Below are 18,442 nucleotides of genomic sequence, written 5' to 3' on the forward strand. Positions count from 1 at the left end.
TTCAATTTTCTAAATTTAGTTTTCTGCAAATTAAGTTTTTTTTTCGTATTTTTTTTTAGTGAATATTTTTAAATTTTTAAGCAATTTTTTCCCCTTTTTTAGATGCACCCTACTTAAATGTTTCTAAATAGTAAAATATTTGAGAAAAATATTTTAAAAAAATAAATAAATACACAAAAATACGAAAAATATATTGAATTTTTGCATTTTTTCTTTATGTTTTTGGTATTGAGTAAATTACAAATACACCTCTGAGGTTTTCTTAAAAAACGAATTGCCTCCTATAGTTTGAAAAATTACAAAAACTTTCCTGTCAGAATTTTTTATTTAACAAAATTAATTGAAAAAGTGAAATTTTTAACCGTTTACCTATATAATAATAAAATTATCTGAATTATTAATTGAAATAAAAATTTAACATTATTAAAAACTATTAATTAACTCTATAATTTATTAATAAAATGACATAGTTGTTAAGAAATTAGAAACTCTAGGATGCATAATGTACTTTCTAGAACTATAAGAGGTAATTTGTAATTTAAATAAATCTCAAGGGGTGTATTGATAATTTATCCTTCGATATTTAATGAATTTTTTAAAGATTTTTTTTTATAAATATTATACTTTTTAAAGTGTATTTATATTAGGTGTGTTTTTAAAAAATTTAAAAATACCTTAAAATATAAAAAAAAATCCAGTGAAAATAAAAAAATATAAAAAATTAAAATTAAATTAAAAAAATAAATAAATTCTGAAAACTAAAATCAGTGATAATTCTTTTAAAAAAAATCTGTGTAACTAATTTGACGAAGTTAGTACACAGTGGGTGTGGGCCCACCCTTGCTACCTTCATAAAAAATATCCGAGGATGACATTGCCATTGGTGACGTGTTTTGCTGTTTTACGCGCAAACTCAAAGTTTGTGATAGTCAAATAATTCTATCATTTTTTTATTTTATTTTTTGATTTTCAATTATTTTTTCAATTCAGAATAAATCGCTAATCTTCGAGAACCATAAAAGGAGAAAAGTCGTTTCCACTAGATGTTTGGGTTCTCGGATATAATTTTTTTTTTGTCCGATAAAAGAATCTCGGATATAATTGGACACAAATAAAACTATGTATTCCATCCAAGTTGTTTGTTGATTGTCATTATTTTAAATATTTTATATTTAAAAAAATATTTTAACTATTTTGAAGTTTTTGTGTACAATAATTAATTGATATATTTTAATATATGAAAAAAATTAATTTTTATTTTTATTTTATAAAGATATATTAATTATTCACTTGATTTAAAGGTATGAATGTCAAAACTAGACAAATAATTTAAAACGAAGGGAATATAATATAAGAGTATAATTGTTAAAGAGAAAATATGATTGAGTTTGCTTATGTTACAGGCAAATCAGGACTCGTTTGGGAACAGATTAATTTAGTAATTTTTTAGTTATTTGACTAAAAAAGTAGGTAAAAAAAACTTATATGTTTGGGATGATTTTTTGGCTAATTACGAAAAGATGTACAAAAAGTAGTTGACTTTTTGGTATGAATTGTTGGCTTTTTGGCTAAAAAGGTAACTTTTTGACTTTTTGGCTAAAAAGGTAAGTCCCCAAACGGGGCCTAAGAATAAACGGTTTTGGAATATTTTTTAGCGTTTGATAACGTTTACATTTTCAGTTTATATTTATAAACATTTTATAAATTGGTTTTTGTTTATTTTTAGAAAAACATAAACTACAAACGCATTTGGTTTGAACAAAATGTTTAAAAAATTTTAAAAACATAAATTAAAAAATATGTTTATCCAGGCCTAAAATATTTATATTTATTTTTTATTATTTATGACAATGGGATCATGCACATTATAATTGAAAAAAAAAAATTGATTGGAAAAAAATTATTTGAAAAAATATTAATTGAAAAAAAAATTTGTTAGTCAAATTTTTAAATTTTTGTTTAAAAACCAACGTAAACTGATTTTTTGAGTTTATGATTTTTTCTCAAATTTATAAACTGAGACAATAATTTATAAACCAAAAAAAATTATCGAACAAGTTTTTATGACAAATTTTGAAATTTTTATAAATATAAATTGAAAACTGAAAAATGAAATAGTTACCAACCAGGCATATTGAAATTTTGATAAAAGCATCTAGAATGTATTATTTAACTCGATAAGTTGTTATAAAAAAATAATTCATTCATACAATTTGTTTTTTTCACAATCTCCTTAAATGTTGTGGCAATTACAATTTGAAAAATTGATTCACATTCAAATATTTTATCAAAATTATCTTTACTTGTATTTTGTCTTGCCACCTCATTAAGGGGATTGTGGAAGAAAGCAACTATGGCTTCGTTTGGGATGTGATTTGGTTTTTTGACTATTTTAGTCTGGAATTAAAAAGTCTCATTTGAGATAGACTTTTTGATTTGAAATGATTATGATTTAAATGTAATATTTTTTAGCCTGAGTCTAAAAAATATATTTTATCTTTTTGTAATTATTTTAGTCAAACTCACCCTAACTCAACTTCCCAAAAGAGTGCTATATAGATGTAGCACTGTTGGTCGTTATATATCCTAGAAAGCGAAGGTGCCGTTTGATAACACTTACGTTTTCAGTTTTCTGTTTATATTTACAAAAATTTAAAAAAACTCAAATAAAAACTTGTTTGGTAAAATTTTTGATTTATAAATCAGTAGTCTTAGTTTATAAATTTGGCCAAAAAATGAAAATACAAAAATGTGATTCCGTTTTGAGTTTTGGGTTTTTTTTTTTTTACCATCCAACACTAACCACCACCCGCCATCATTTTCCACCACCATCTTCCGCCACCACCACCCACCCCCCACCACCACCTGCCACCACCACCCACCACCCGCTACTCACTCGCCACCACCACCACCACCACCACCACCCACCACCTACTTGCCATCCACCCGCCACCACTCACCACCTACCACTACCATCTACCGCCTGCCACCACCACCCGCCATCTACTTGCCACCACCACTCACCAGCCACCTGCCACCACCAGCTACCCACCACCATTAGCCACCTCCCACTACCACCCACCACCTACCACCACCACCACCACCATCACCCACCATCACCCACCAACCACCCACCACCACCCACTTGTTACCACCTACCACCCACCATCATCACCCACCCACCACCACCCACCACCACCACCACCACTCACTCGCTACCACCTACCACCCACCACCGTTACCCACCCACCCACCCACCACCACCACCACCACCACCCGCTACTCGCCGCCACCACCACCCACTCGCTACCACCCGCCACTATCACCCACCCACCCACCATTACCACCCACCACCCGCTATCCGCCACCCACTTGCCACCACCCGTCACCGCCACCGCCACCACTACCACTACTACCCACTCGCCACAACCAGCCACCGTCACCCACCCACCCACTACCACCACCCGCCACCCACCTGCCGCCACCAACACCCACTCGCTACTATCCACCACCGTCACCCACTCATCTACCACCACTCACTCGCTACCACCCACCACCGTCACCCACTCATCTACCACCACCACCAACCACCCGCCACCACCAGCTACCCACCACCCACCGTCACCACTTTCCATCACTGTCTTCCGCTGCCACTTGCCACCACTTGTCATTTCTCACTCTTTTTTATATTTTTAAATTTTTTTAAACATTTTATTAATTACCAAACGCATTTGTAGTTTATGTTTTTTTAAAAATAAACAAAAATCAATTTATAAAATTTTTACAAATATAAACTGAAAATGTAAACGTTACCAAATACACCCTAAGTTATCATAATTTGTTATTCAATCAATTAAAATAATTTGGATCTGAACTATAATTTCATGACTCAATAAAAAATATTTAGATATTTGTAAAGTCACATCTTAACTTTGATTAGATGGAATATCGTTTAACGGTGTTAAACGAACAAAAATGATTTAGACCTCTAAAAGAAGAGCTCTAATAGAGCACTAATTTGTCTTTTTCTTCTCTCTTTTTTGTCTTTTACTTCACTGTTTTTTTTTTTTTTTTTTTTTATTGGTTGACAGCTCATTAGAGCTGTCCTTTTGCAGCTCTAATTAAAGCTCCGGAGCATGACTCGTTAAACGAATATTTCAATTAGTTCAAATTGACAAAATCGAATCGATGCGGCGTATTTTGGACGAATGTGTAACGATAAATAGATAATTGTGAATTATTTTTTTTAATCCATCTAGTTTTAGACAGATGTCAGATTTGAGGTTTTTTTGACTGCAACCGAACCGTCAAACCGCGAGCACCCCTAATAATTTGTAAGACTTTGTATTTTTAATTTGTTTAGATATTTTGTTTAATTTTCAATTAAAAAAAAGTTTAGATATTCTGTTGTGTTTTCAATTTGAAAATCTTTTTATCAAATGACAAGTGTTGATATTTGATATTTTTGTGTGAAAAATACAAGGTTTAATTTTGTCATTTTTTTAAAAAAAAATCAATTAAATAGTTTTTGAATAAAAAAAAAGTAATGAAATAGTTTTGATAATGTATGATTTTCTTTTATGTATTTATTATTGGTATTTGATAATTTACTTAATAATCTTTTGGTTATGTTGAGTTTGATTGTTATTCAAAAAAATAAATATTGAGATGTTGTTGTATTATATTCAAAATTTGTAAAAGTTAAAACCGTTAAGCTGATTTGCATCCATCCGCCAATCCGCTCAATCTGTATCCGCCACTCTGATGGATGGATGTAGATTGTTTTTTTCAATTCGCCAATTCGGCAAACAAATGACAAATTAGACATTTCCCGACCACAATCGAACTATGAGCGTCCCTAATAACGTTAGTCTGGTGTGATAATTTAGAATAATATTATATGTATCAATAGTGTACTACCAATTGGTGATGTGAAATAATTTGAGAGGTTTTTTATATTTATAATTTGTATAATGAGTGTGGTCAATAATAATATCATAACTACTGTTGATACACTAATTAGTGCATGTAGTACTACAAGATAATTTAACTCCACTAATCTATTAAAATAAATTTAATTTGAAATCTATACAAAAAAAATATATATATATATAGGAAAAATTACAGTTCAGTGGAAGTTTTCAAGAAACAAATTTAAATTAATGATAAATTTTACTAAATTTAATAATTAAAGTTATACATTTTTTTATGAATTTGAAATTATTTTATGAAGATCCCACCAATTTGTAATTTGTCTAAAAATATAAACTTTTATGTATTTCAAATTCATGAAATTGAAATGATTTATTGCTTATCTCGATTAAACGCAGAGGGTGGATAGCATTTCACACAAGTTGACCAGACCTGTATCATTCTGCTTCCGCTTTCTGTTTCGTGGAGTAAAAAAGATATGCTTCCGCTGAATTTCATTGTTTCATTCCCTCTCTTCACTATCATGTTTTGATTGAGCAGAATAAAAACCCTAATTTACAGTCGTCGATAGAGATTGAAGAACACCGTTGGTTTTGGTTCCAATTGCCAAAGACTTGATTGCATATTCCAACTTGAAAATCACAGAGCAATTACAGGCCATTGAAGCGTTGCAGAGTAAGCATCATCGTATATAATATAATATAGGCATTCAATAAGAAACGTGATTTTCTCAACAATCACCACATCAACAACACCACCCTTTAATATCCATCCCAATAACTTCAAGGGTCAACAAGCTTCTTTTCTCTCAAATCTGGGTTATCGTCCAATTTTCATCTAATCTCTCGATTCACCTCAATTTTCATCTATTGCAGAGAGAGATGTTATGATTGCTTCGTTTGCTTCCAATTAGTGTTGAATATGATTCTTCATCAAACAATTATTGCATTTATCGTAGCAATTCTAGTTTCCTCTTCAACCAAATCGGATGCTCAATGCAATCAAACATGTGGAACTAGCCAAACGAATCAGAATAGGGTCTCATACCCCTTCGGGTTCTCTAATGGCTGCCCAATCCCTCTCAAATGCAGCGACAACGGAGACATCAGCATCAGCCAATTTCAAGTCCGAAATGTCACCACAGACACTATACTCATCAATCTCCCAGCAAATTGCAGTCGCCCAACCGCTGAAATCGAGCCGCTCTTCGGCCCAAACTACGCTCTCTCTTCCTCGAACACCCTCATGTTGCGGAACTGCACATCCCCAATTGAAGGATGCTTGATACCAACATCCATGGTGGAGAAGCGGTTGGGATTAGGAAGCTGTGGTATCAGAAGCGATAACTTCACTTGTTACTCTGCTGTGGATACACAATTGGATTTCATGACTTTCCAGAATTTGAGCAAGAACGATTGTAAATTCTTGTTCACTTCCATCACCGTGGATTTGAGCAATGATTCCAATACGAGTTCGGCGGTTCCGCTTCAATTTCAGGTGGCGGAGCTCGAATGGTGGTTGGAGGGGCGTTGCAATTGCTCGCCGCTTGCGGATTGTACGGCGGTGACGCTGCCAAACGGTGGTTTTGGGTTCCGGTGCCGGTGTAAGGAAGGGTTTGAAGGAGATGGGTTTCTCGGCGGCGGTGGTGGTTGCCGGAAAGGTGAGTTCATTGCAAACGTTGAATTTTACTTTAAAATTTTAAATTATTTATTTATATTTACTATATTGATTGAATTTGATTTTATTTGTTTTACTTATGGTGGATGGCCAAAAATGGCTTTGACTCTTGGGAAAGTTCTTGGTAGGAACGTTACGGCCGGTGTGGTCGTTTCTGTTTGTTGACTGATATGGTTAGGGCACGTCATTGGTTTCTCTGAAATGACCAAAATAGCCATGATACGTTTTTTGTTGGTTTGGATCAAGGTGAACGGTGTTTGGTATAACTATTAAAATAAATTATAGATTATATTTTAACAGATTTATTAATTTATTTGGTATTATTAGATTATAGATTTAAATTGTTGAGACTTATATGTTTGATAAATAAGCTGTGAAATAATATTTTCAATGTGTAAATGTCCTTTTTAGGCTTTGTTTGGGATATGTTCTTTTTTTGGACTAAAATAGTCAACAAAGACAAAATAAGTTTAAATAATTAATAAGACAAAATGTTACATATAAACTATAATCATTTTTTTTTTATCACAATTATCAAATTACCTACAAAAAAAAAATAAAATAAATAATTATCATCTCAAACACAACTTTTTTAATCAAGCTAAAATAGCTAAGGCCTCGTTTGGGAACAGGCTAATTTAGTAACTTTTTGACTATTTGATTAAAATATGAGCTAAAAAAAATTAATATGTTTGGGATGACTTTTTGACTTTTTACGAAAAGATGTGCAAAAAGTAGAGAGAAAAGAGAATCTTTGACTTTTTGGTATGAGTTGTTGGCTTTTTGGCTAATTTAGTAACTTTTTGACTTTTTGACTAAAAAAGAAGGTTCCCAAACGAGGCCTAAATAATCAAAAAATCAACTAAAATAGTCAAGTTCCCAAACGGGGCCATCCTTTATTAATTGTAAATTGAATTACCCTTTGTTAATTATGAATTGAATTAACTATTATTTTTGTTATCTATTAGTTTATAATTCTCATAAAAAATAAAAAATAGTCAACCATCTTTATTTGGGTCTTTTTCTATTTTTTTTTAATTTCTAAAGATATAATTATAAATAAACTGTTATAATCAGAAAATGATAATAAGAAGCGGAGGGTGAATAGCTTTTCAAACTCAATTTTTTTGAGTTAAAATAAGTTATTAGAATAAAAAATTGTTTGAAATAAATTTAATCAAATAGTTCAAAATAACTTTTTCAAAACTAGAATCTATAAGTTGGCTTAAAAAAATCACACCAAACACGTGTAGTATACATATGTGTACACACAGGTATTTTAATTTGGGAATAAGTTATTTTAGTAATTTTTTATATTTTTTTTGTTAAAATATGGGGGTGAAAATTAGTATGCTTAGGATGTTTTTTTTTTACTTTATAAAATATACAAAAAGTGAAGAGAATAAAACTTTTGATTATTTTGTATATATCTTTTATTTTTTTGACCTTTTAATTGTTATTGTAATTTGCCAAAATAGCCCTCTGTCTCTACCTGTTTGAGATGCGATTGATATGATAGAGAGAAATGACAATGAGGTAGTTTAGAACAAAATGAAAAGTGAGATTGGGTTAAGGGGCAGATTGGTCACTATGATCTACTGTGTCTTGTTATTTGTTAATTATTCAGTAATAAAAAGTCCATTTAATATTCAGGGTTCTAACGGAGGTCTTTTAGGCTTTTTTGGAACACCGGTTGACTAGACGGACGACTGAAAGAATGTCTAGCCGATTGACCGGCTAGTGTAAATTTTGTACAAATTTTTACCTTAAGGTTAGGGATGTAATCGGTTCGGTACGGTTGGTATTTAGATAAAAAATTATACCGAACCGATAATGTCTGTTTTATTATTTTGAACACCGATACAGACCGCTTCTCCTATCAAACCGTACCGAACAGAACCGATTGAAACGGTTGGGTTTGGTACGGTTTAATCGGTTTAGGGTTTTTCAAACTTGAGTCACTTTTAAATATAATCATTAATCTATATAAAAACATTAAGGCCTAGTTTGGCTACTCTAAAAAAAGTGCACTTATTTCATCTTTTTATCTTTTTTGGGTCACATCAATCAACATCTCCTCTCTACTTTTTCTACACATAATACAAAAAAAGTCAAAAAGTGCACTTATTTAGTCTTCCCAAACTAGGCCTAGTTATTTGTCTACCATTTCAAACATATCCATTTCATCCATTTAACACATACTTTTCAATTCCTGAATTAACAAAAATAAAAACAAAAAAAAAAAATCAAAAATACTAAAATTTCAAGAATAATGAGTTAGAGTTACGATTATATATAATAAGAGTTTACAAACTTAGGCTATAAAAATGATAATATTAATTAATTAAGGTTAATAATTTATTATACTTATTAATATCATTATATTATTAGATTATATATATATATATATATATATATATATATTATAAATGCAATATATCTTGAAGCGGTCAGTTTCGGTTTAGATCGGTGCACAAGGTGCTTAAACCGATACTGAACCGAAAATCGAAAATATTCAAATTTAAAAACCGCACAGACCGATTCTTGTTTAAAAAACAGACCAAATATAGCCGGTTTCGTTCGGTTCAATCGGTTTGGTCGGTTATTTCGGTTTTTCTTACATCCCTACTTGAGGTAGTCATCCGGAGGGTGGACGACCGGGCGGATGTCTGGCCGGTCGACCGGCTATTATAAATTTTTCACAAATTTTTGCCTTGAGATGGTCATTCGGGGGACATCCGGAGGTGAAAATACATCAGCTCTGAACAGTGAAATGCTGAAAGGTTTCAGACGTTCTCAGTTTGGTAAAACATTTTTGATATTCGAAGATACTTATTTGATGAAACTATTGGAGCTGAAACAAAAGGTACTTTTTATCAAATTTAAATTTGATGATAGTTTTGGGACACGGTTGGAAACGGTCTTACTTTATATTTTTAGAAAATAAATTTAAGACAAAATTTGATAACAAAATCCCATACAATCATCTCATATGAAATGCGTTCCATAATTTGTGTAGATTTTACCCTATATAAGAGGGTTATATCTGATCTTGTTATTGGTTTTTGAGCATATAGAAGCAATGATATTTTTAATTATAGGGACGATTATATAGGAAATTGATTGTTTTTATTTTTTTGGTGTATTTAGAAGCATCCTTTTCAACTATGCTAAAGATGCTGAATGACCTTAATACCCTCCCCTTCCCTATATTTTGACCTTGGACTGGCTATCTGGATTTTGTTTCAAGAATATGAATATTTAGTAGCTGATTTTATCACTTAAAAGTGAAAAAGAAACAGAAATGAAAAGCTTATTGGAGTCTGGTTCTTCTGGACTTGCATCATAGAACTCATTTTGATGATATATCTGTCGAGATTTTGTTTCAAAACCATAATAATACACATATATACATTTGATGGGTAAGGACAGATTCATTAATGGAGCATATCTGTTGAGATGATGAAGTAATGGTAAAGTCTTTCACTATTTTGGGTCCTTGTGAATTTCCGGACTTAAAATAGGATTTGGTCATAATGAGGCTGGGGAGTTTATTCAAAACTAAAAGTCTGAGGGTATTTTTAATGTGGGCAATTTATACTGATGATTTGTCTAGTTGTTAACTTAAAAAACCAGGATTAGTTGAGGAGCAAGCAAGTTTTTTTTTTTGAACAAGTTGATTCAGACATCTAGTTATAAAAACAAACAAAATAAAATTATGGTTAAAAGAGTGAATGCCCCCAATCTATTTTTGACCTGAACAATTAACTATATATGCTATGAATTTATCCCACACAAAAAAATAAATAAATAAAAACTTATCTTGGCTATTTTAATTCTGACTTCTCACATTGAATCCCAAAAGTCAGAACCTTCCACAGTTTAATATGCTTGTTTATTGAGTGATGATTAAGTAGGGAGGCACTGTCAAATATACCTAGCTGACACGACAAAAAAGGAAGTTAATGTTCTTCTGACTCGGCACGACATGTGAACTAAGTTGTCACCACTATCCTCCATCTATTGTGCAATTGATCATGTCCTTGTACCTTGCTGAAAAGAAATAGACCGAAGTGGCTTTGAACGTTGAAAATGACGTGTAGATTATGTCTTTTCATACTGGATGAAGTGGTCGAAACATTCTGTTAAAGCTTTCTATATATAAAATAAGACGTCATTTCATCTATGATGTGAAGGAATAGTTTCAATTAGTCAGACAACAAATCAGCTGTTTAAATGAGTATTCATCTAAAAACATGATTTTTTGGTCTAAAATGACTTCAATGGGAGCCAAATGGGTTACTGCACCCCCCAAACCCCCCACCAAAAACAGCCCCGTGCCATTTGCAATAGTATTTGGAAGATAAACTGTAAATTCATCTGGGTACTGACTGTTTATGCCAGTTTCACATGCTTTTGGTTGGTCAAAATACATTATACAATATTGAAAAAAATAAATAAAATCCAGGAACACATACATTATGTGCCAGAAAACTGTTTCCAATGAAATGCCCCTTTTAGCATGCAATTTAAAGATGATGTAACTCAATTTCAGCTATTAACCTTCTCAAATTTTGTTTAGACTCATTTTTGCTAATTTCTTTTTCCTTTCTATGATTGGCAAATCATCAGTTCCTCATTGCAGTGCTTCAAACTACTTGTCTGGCCAATGTGGAGGAAAGGCTAAAGTTGGTGTTCTCATTGGAGGTAATTTTCTTTCTTCCAACCCTTGAACCACTTTGCATGGAGCTTGAAATGAGTTAAAAATGATCTTTGAAGTTTTGAATAATTTTTTCTCATCTGTGAGTCAGGGTGCAATTCAAACCCCCCCTTTTAAGTAGTCATCCAGTGGTTCCCTTGTTCTTGTAACACAGTGACAGTCCTTAGTTGTGAGACCAGTGTCATTATAGTGATTTCTGGGGTCCATGAGGCTTCTAACATAGGTTACTTGCCTAATAAATCTGAGAGATTCCGTTAACTTTCATGAGCATTTAAAAGCTACCAAATGTTCATAATTATGTTTCCTACTCATTCTAAATCTCCAATACAGCTATAAGAAAGCTAAAGAAGAGTCAAATCCAAAATTTTGATATGAAATGTACCTTATTGCAACCACGAGCTGATATAGTGGTAAGATGATGGACAAAGCTTTGTTTGGTTGCTTCCAATGTTGTGAGTTAAAAGTAGAATTACTGTTATGAAATTCTTCTATATTCATTATCATGACATTGCTGCCAAAACATGAAATTCTTCTATATGCTTTTTCATAGCATTGTTGCCAAAACATACAAACTTCATTTCTTCAGTTAAATAATGAGAATTATGTCATTCTACATATATGTTGACAGTCATCAAACAGAAATTTAGTTTAGTTTGTGTGTGTAAATTTTACAGCATTTTTTACTTTGTATTTCCTAAGGGATTATTGTTGGAGCTCTTTTGATGGCTGCTCTGGCTTTTGTCTGTTACTTCATCCGACGACGGTCTAGTTCTACAAGAAGCCAAATGAGTGCAAGGCGCTTTCGATGTGAAGCTGCAGGTAGCTCCAATGTTCCTTTCTATCCCTACAAAGAAATCGCGAAAGCCACTAATAGCTTCTCTGAGAAACAAAGGTTGGGAACTGGGGCCTATGGTACAGTTTATGCAGGAAAACTCCACAACGATGAATGGGTGGCCATTAAAAAAATTCGACACCGAGACGCTAACGGTGTTGAACAAGTCATGAATGAAATCAAGCTTCTTTCCTCTGTGAGCCATCCAAATCTTGTCCGACTCTTAGGTTGCTGTATAGAGAATGGTGAACAAATCCTTGTCTACGAATTCATGCCCCATGGAACTCTATCTCAGCATCTACAGAGAGAAAGGGGTACAGGCCTTCCATGGACAGTCCGCCTCACCATTGCCAGTGAAACTGCTCATGCCATTGCCTATCTTCACTCTGCCATGAATCCACCAATATACCACAGAGACATCAAATCTAGTAATATACTCTTAGATCACAACTTCAACTCCAAAGTAGCAGATTTTGGTCTTTCAAGACTTGGTATGACCGAGGATTCCCACATTTCAACAGCTCCACAAGGGACTCCAGGCTATCTTGATCCTCAGTACCATCAAAATTTTCATCTTTCTGATAAAAGCGATGTATACAGCTTTGGGGTCGTTCTTGTAGAGATCATAACTGCGTTGAAAGTAGTTGACTTCTCTCGACCTCACACTGAGGTGAATTTGGCTGCACTTGCAATTGACAGGATTGGAAAGGGTCATGTGGATGAGATAATAGATCCATTCCTCGAGCCACATACAGATGCTTGGACACTTTCATCTGTTCACAAGGTGGCTGAACTGGCATTTAGATGTCTTGCGTTCCATAGCGACGTGAGACCTTCCATGATGGAAGTGGCAGATGAGCTAGAACAGATAAGGCTCAGTGGGTGGGCCCCAATGGAGGACAACATATGCACGACATCATCAGTGGCATCGTCTTGTTCATCACCATATAATGGAAGTGAGAAGTCACTAGGTGGTGTGTCGGTTAAGAAGGCTAGGAGATTGATTGTTCCACAATTGACTTCATTGGAAGAGGTGAAGGATATCTCACCTGTTTCTGTGCAGGAACATTGGCCAAGTGAACAGAGCTCACCTTCAACAAACAGCTTGTTGCGTAATGTAGTTCAGTGAGCTGAAAGTGCAGAGCTTCATCTCATTTTGTGAATATCATGGAGGTATTTTTACAGTTTCGAGTTTTTATACACTTTTGATGCTTGGCCTTTCAAACACTTCTTTATAATTCTTTCTGTAATATACAGAGGATGTAGAACTATTCATTAAACAAATGTTATACAATCATATACAACGAATGTGAACTTATGAAGTGATACTACAATTCTTCAAGCTTATTATTGGAAATTACTATACCTCTTATATCAATTTCCTTTTGGTTATTCAAGTGGTCACTGCGAAGCTTTATTATCACGGCACACTCACACATGCATTCAGAATTGTGCTCACACATAGGTGATTGTAGAGAAAAGTTTACAGATAAAATCAGCATAATTTCCATGATAACAAAGCCTGAAAAATTAACTTTTACTGCTTAATTTTAAGGTTTTTTATTTTTATTTTTATCAGAAGGTTCTTAAATTAATCACCGTCTGCTGCAAAACCTGCTTCATTGAATGCATCACTCATACTCTCTATCTAAAACGAGAGCATCTCTCTCTAGCCTCTTCCCTTAGGGTTTCAACCAGCGGCGCTGTTTGGGAGGGGGAGGGGGGTTCGGCCTCCGGCCACCCCTCTCCTTTCTCCCCCCTTTTCTTTTCCTTCTTGTTTTCTGCTCAATAAACCTTGGGAGATCTCTCTTCCCAACCTCTTCCTCTTTGTGAGGATTTTCTTCCCCCATGGTGGAAGTTTGCTAGGTTGCTCCTCCTCCCACCAGTGCCGGATCTTCCATGTTCTTCTTCTCCGCTGCTCACCGTCTCTTCATCACCTTCCCACAGCCAGATCTGCTTTGGATCTGGTTGCTTCTCTCGATCCAGCTGTTCCTCTGGGTTTGAGGTTGTACTCTCCAGCTTTTTCTTTGTTTTTTGGTTTGTGAGTGCTCTATGGAATCCATCGATGCTATTTTGTGGCTTACCCACTTTGTGGTTGTAATCTATAACCTATCTTACACATACTCTATAGCCGATCATTTTGGCTTCTACTTGCAGTACGAGCATGAGCACGAGCACTTGTGCGTTTGAGATTTTCATAGTTTTATACCTGTGTGTTTGTTAGATCTGATTTTTCTTTGCTTGGTGTAAGCTTATCTTTTGGATGGTTCCCTTTTGTAAGTATCGTTTTGCTTGAGTAATGAACATTTCTTTCTGATAAAAAAAGAAAAAGAGAAAAAAAGAATGCATCACTCATAAAATATATTACCCTTGTGCATTCTGTCAATTTTATGTGAAATTAGGAAAGAGTAATGTTAGAGATACCAAATTTTCTACCAAATAATGGCAAAATGTCTTACAAGGCGTGGGGTCCACAATAGGATCTTTTTGAAGACCAAAAACTGGGCTTTTTGTGGTCTAATTTGCTGGAAATTTGATGCAACAGAGTTTCATATTTCTCAGCCATTAAAATGAGTTTGGGCCTCCTCTCTGCGTGAGAGAAAGCTTAGTGCGCGAAGCCGTTTTTGATGAGGATTAGAATTTAGAGATGAAATTATCATTTTCTTTTTCCTTTTTTATAGATGAAATTATCATTTTCTTCAATTTCCTCTATTTTAATATTTTTATATATTCATAATGGATTTTTAAAAACATTTTTTTGTCATAGAATGTCCTTTATTTTTAAATGACAATTTGTGACTTTAAAAAAAAAAATTAAATGCCCTTTATTTTTTTATATTTGTTATAATTTTAATTCGTTTTCCTTACACCATACATTATAATTGTTAATTCATTTTCCTTACACCATATAGTTTAATTATGAATGAAAATAAAGGTTATTTATATATTTTTTAAAAGTAACAAAATAACATTTAAAAGTAAAAGTCCCTCCTCATTGATTAATCTTATGATTTTTTTTTAAATTTACATTTACTATAATTTTTAGATTCATTTTTCTTACACCGTATAGTTTACTTATAATTGAAAATAAGGGGAAATTATTTTTTTTTTTAAAAAAACCACGAAGCTCCATTTAAAAATAAAAGGCATTCACTTTTATGATAAAAACAATGTTTAAAAAAAAAAATTCCATTATGAAAAGTATATAAAATTGATATAATATGACATGACGATTTTTGAAAATGTCTCAAAATGTATTAGAGATTATGTATATGGAAGAACTGCTTTCTTCATTTTAGTAAACCATCGTAAGTTAATTATTATCTTACATTTGTGTGTTTATTTATATTTTGTGTGCATATTATTCCTTTTCTCCTGTTTCCGTTCTCCTTTTGGTATCAGAGCCAAGTTATGTTGCTATCTGTTGCTTACTGAATCGTTATTTCTGTATCTACTCTTTTCCTTTCTCGAACTTGTTTACAGTCCTCTTAATCTGTCAAAATTATATCTGTGTTGTTCCACTTTGTTACTAGCCACTCATCTTTCGTCCCACATCCTAGGTAAGTCCTTTGGTTAGGCAGTGTTGGATTTAGGGTTTTTTTTTTTTTTTTTTTTTTTTTTTTTTTTTTTTTTTTTCTGAACTGGGTATGTGTGAACACATCATTTGTGAAAACATGATAAATTTGGACAATGTCTTAAGATTCCTGTAAAACATTTCTAGTAAAGGTAAAATGAGTCAATTATTTAGAAGTAACTCTTTTGTCAGTTCTAGATCAACAACTCTACCCTCTATACCTAATCAAGGATTAGTAATTAATGAAGAAGATGTAGAAATACAAAATGATAAACTTGATTTAAGCTGGAATATACCACGATTACCACTTAAAGAAATTTACAAAACTACTTTTATACAGTCTACTTTTAATATTAATCTTCATGTTAAAACATTAGAACAAGTTTATGCTTTAGAAAAACCTCGGGAAACATGTCAACTACTTGATGCTAATACTATTAAACGTCATTTAAAAATTGGTCATAATTTTATTCATTTAGAATTAATTCATGTAGGAATCAACCCATTAACTCAACAAGATAAAAATACTTCTGTATTATTATGTTTAAGAGATGCTCGTTTTCTTGATTATAATGATAGTTTAATGGGTATAATGAAAACTGGTCTCCATAGAGGACCTGTCCATTTTAATTATTTTCTTGATTTTACACTTAGTCTTAGAGATCCACATATATTGGATGCTTCAACTTTAAATATTTAGTTAAATGGTTCCTTTACAAATATGAAAGAAAATGTACATAATATTGCTTTAATTTATCGTGTTCATTACAAATGTATTAAAACTAATTTAAATGTTCACACTTTACACAAAAGTTCAAAAGACAAAACTCTATTAATCCAAAGTAGTAATAATGATACTAATATCAATATTCCCAAAATGATTGAATGGAAAGATATTACCCTCCCAGACCAATGGGTTACAGTCAATGAAAATTACAAACATAATAAAAAAATAATCGACTAGTTAAGATATTCAAGATATTCAACAATTTACTGATGGTTCTGTCCGAATTAAATTTAATCGAAGTCAATTCTCTAGACATAGTACTTCTAATATATCTACTGATACTGAAACTGAAGATGAAATGTTTAATACCCCTTTGTTTCGAAAAAATAGTCAAATTCATCTTGGTCAAACTTCACATAGTAAAATGAAAGGAGTCGACAACTCTACGACTTCCCAAATAAGTAAACCTGTTTATTCAAGTCATACTCATCTTCCTGAAGAAGATACTGTTTCTCAGGATTCCCCAACTCAAACTGATTTCGAAGTTATAACTCCCGTAAATCCTTAATTAATGACCATTAGTAAACCATTTACTCCTGATTTTGATAAATTACATATTGAATTTAAATCTAAAGACAATAAAGCCAAACTGTAGATCCGACTTTCTTCGCGCGCCCCCCTTTTGGAGAAGGCGCGAATTGGTCTTACTACAGTTCGGACTCCTGTCATGGTTTTGAATCTAATCTCACAAAGTGCAATGTGAGACTGATAAACACCAAAGAGTCCAAATCTGGCAATTGGTTTTGGAAAATCAATTTTGAATAAAAAAGTGCCAAACATGGACTGCTTTGCCAGATTACAGAGTCGTCACCTAAATATTTTATTTTGGAAAATTTAGGAAACCCTGACTCGTGCCAAAGGCTACGTGTCCGTCATTACCAAAGTTGCCTTAGCTCGGGAACTTGGGTACGAGAGGGGAAGCTCCTGAAATGAGCACCCCCGCTCGCCCGATCAAAGGATCGGCCTCTACTACCATGATATGTTGCTTTATGAACACATGTGTTCTTATTCCGATTATTAATCTCACTTTACTACGTGATGCGCGCAACATACAAATATAGACTCAATCACGAGAATTGGAACAAAACAACTCATGTTTGTTTTTGAAAATGGTTTGAAAGTGCTACTCGCAAGTAGGCTAAAGCGCGGATTTGCCACCCTCGAGTAGGCTTTAGAAAACATGATTTTGCCATCTCGTAAAGTGGGCTTAAAACTCACATTTATCGAGTTGTTCCAATTCAGGCAATAAAGCCTTCATCCACAGGCATTCAAGCAGTTAAGCAAATAAGCACATAGCCTCATGGCAAGCATGCTATCATGGTAACACTCACACTTATGCAAGTATGCTAAAGCATAACACTTATAGTATACTCCAAGCCAAAACAAAAGCTAGATAGAAACAATGCATGATCCTAACTATGTAAGATGCCTAATGCAACACATGCAAAATGCAGCTAAATAGGCTCGGCTATCTAAAATGGCATATGAATGCAACACTTGATAACATGCTGTGAAACACGTATTCAAATAAGTATTGAAATACGATGCGATGCGCTAAGCCTGGTGCATGCAAGACAAATGAATGATGCAAACATGCAAAGCATGAGGTATGCTAATCGAAACGTGCCCTAAACTAACCATCAAAAGCTAATAAGTAAAAGGGAGAAAGAAATGGGGTTGGAAGACATGCACACACACACGCACCCTTATTATAACAATGCGCCCTCTCAAAGGAGGGTCCGAATAAATAAGCTAACTAGCTATGCTAAGCTAAGCTACTTATTACAAAACAACTAATTAACTAACTTAGCTAATTAATTATTACAAACCAAATGAGATTGAATAACTAGCTAATCTAAGCTAATTAGAATATTACAAAGACGAATTAAATTAGCTAAACACATTAACTAATTAATTACA

At 33.1% G+C, this 18,442-nt stretch overlaps 1 protein-coding gene across 2 annotated transcripts; it reads left to right on the plus strand.

Moving 5' to 3' along the window:
• The first annotated feature begins 5,100 nt into the window (after window positions 1-5,100).
• Window positions 5,101-13,539, plus strand: LOC114272721 (wall-associated receptor kinase-like 14). 2 transcript variants are annotated; one of them, XM_028214443.2, is made up of 4 exons: window positions 5,297-5,607; window positions 5,808-6,592; window positions 11,242-11,316; window positions 12,029-13,539. In XM_028214443.2, exons 2-4 carry the CDS (start codon window positions 5,854-5,856, stop codon window positions 13,288-13,290), a joined length of 2,076 nt encoding a protein of 691 aa, XP_028070244.2. In that variant the 5' UTR covers window positions 5,297-5,607; window positions 5,808-5,853; the 3' UTR covers window positions 13,291-13,539. The 2 variants fall into 2 exon arrangements, with proteins under 2 accessions (XP_028070243.2, XP_028070244.2); XM_028214442.2 differs by having other exon boundaries at window positions 5,101-6,592.
• Window positions 13,540-18,442: the final 4,903 nt, after the last annotated feature.

This window comes from Camellia sinensis, chromosome 1 (assembly GCF_055761805.1).
Source record: "Camellia sinensis isolate YWXY chromosome 1, ASM5576180v1, whole genome shotgun sequence".
Classification (NCBI taxonomy): domain Eukaryota; kingdom Viridiplantae; phylum Streptophyta; class Magnoliopsida; order Ericales; family Theaceae; genus Camellia; species Camellia sinensis.

What these genes read in the sequence shown, in the direction of transcription:
- LOC114272721 (XM_028214442.2), top strand. Translation starts at nt 5,854, where the DNA reads ATGATTCTTCATCAAACAATTATTGCATTTATCGTAGCAATTCTAGTT. An exon ending in CGGTGGTGGTTGCCGGAAAG is followed by an intron (nt 6,593 to 11,241) that starts GTGAGTTCATTG and finishes GCAAATCATCAG; the next exon opens with TTCCTCATTGCAGTGCTTCA. An exon ending in AGTTGGTGTTCTCATTGGAG is followed by an intron (nt 11,317 to 12,028) that starts GTAATTTTCTTT and finishes GTATTTCCTAAG; the next exon opens with GGATTATTGTTGGAGCTCTT.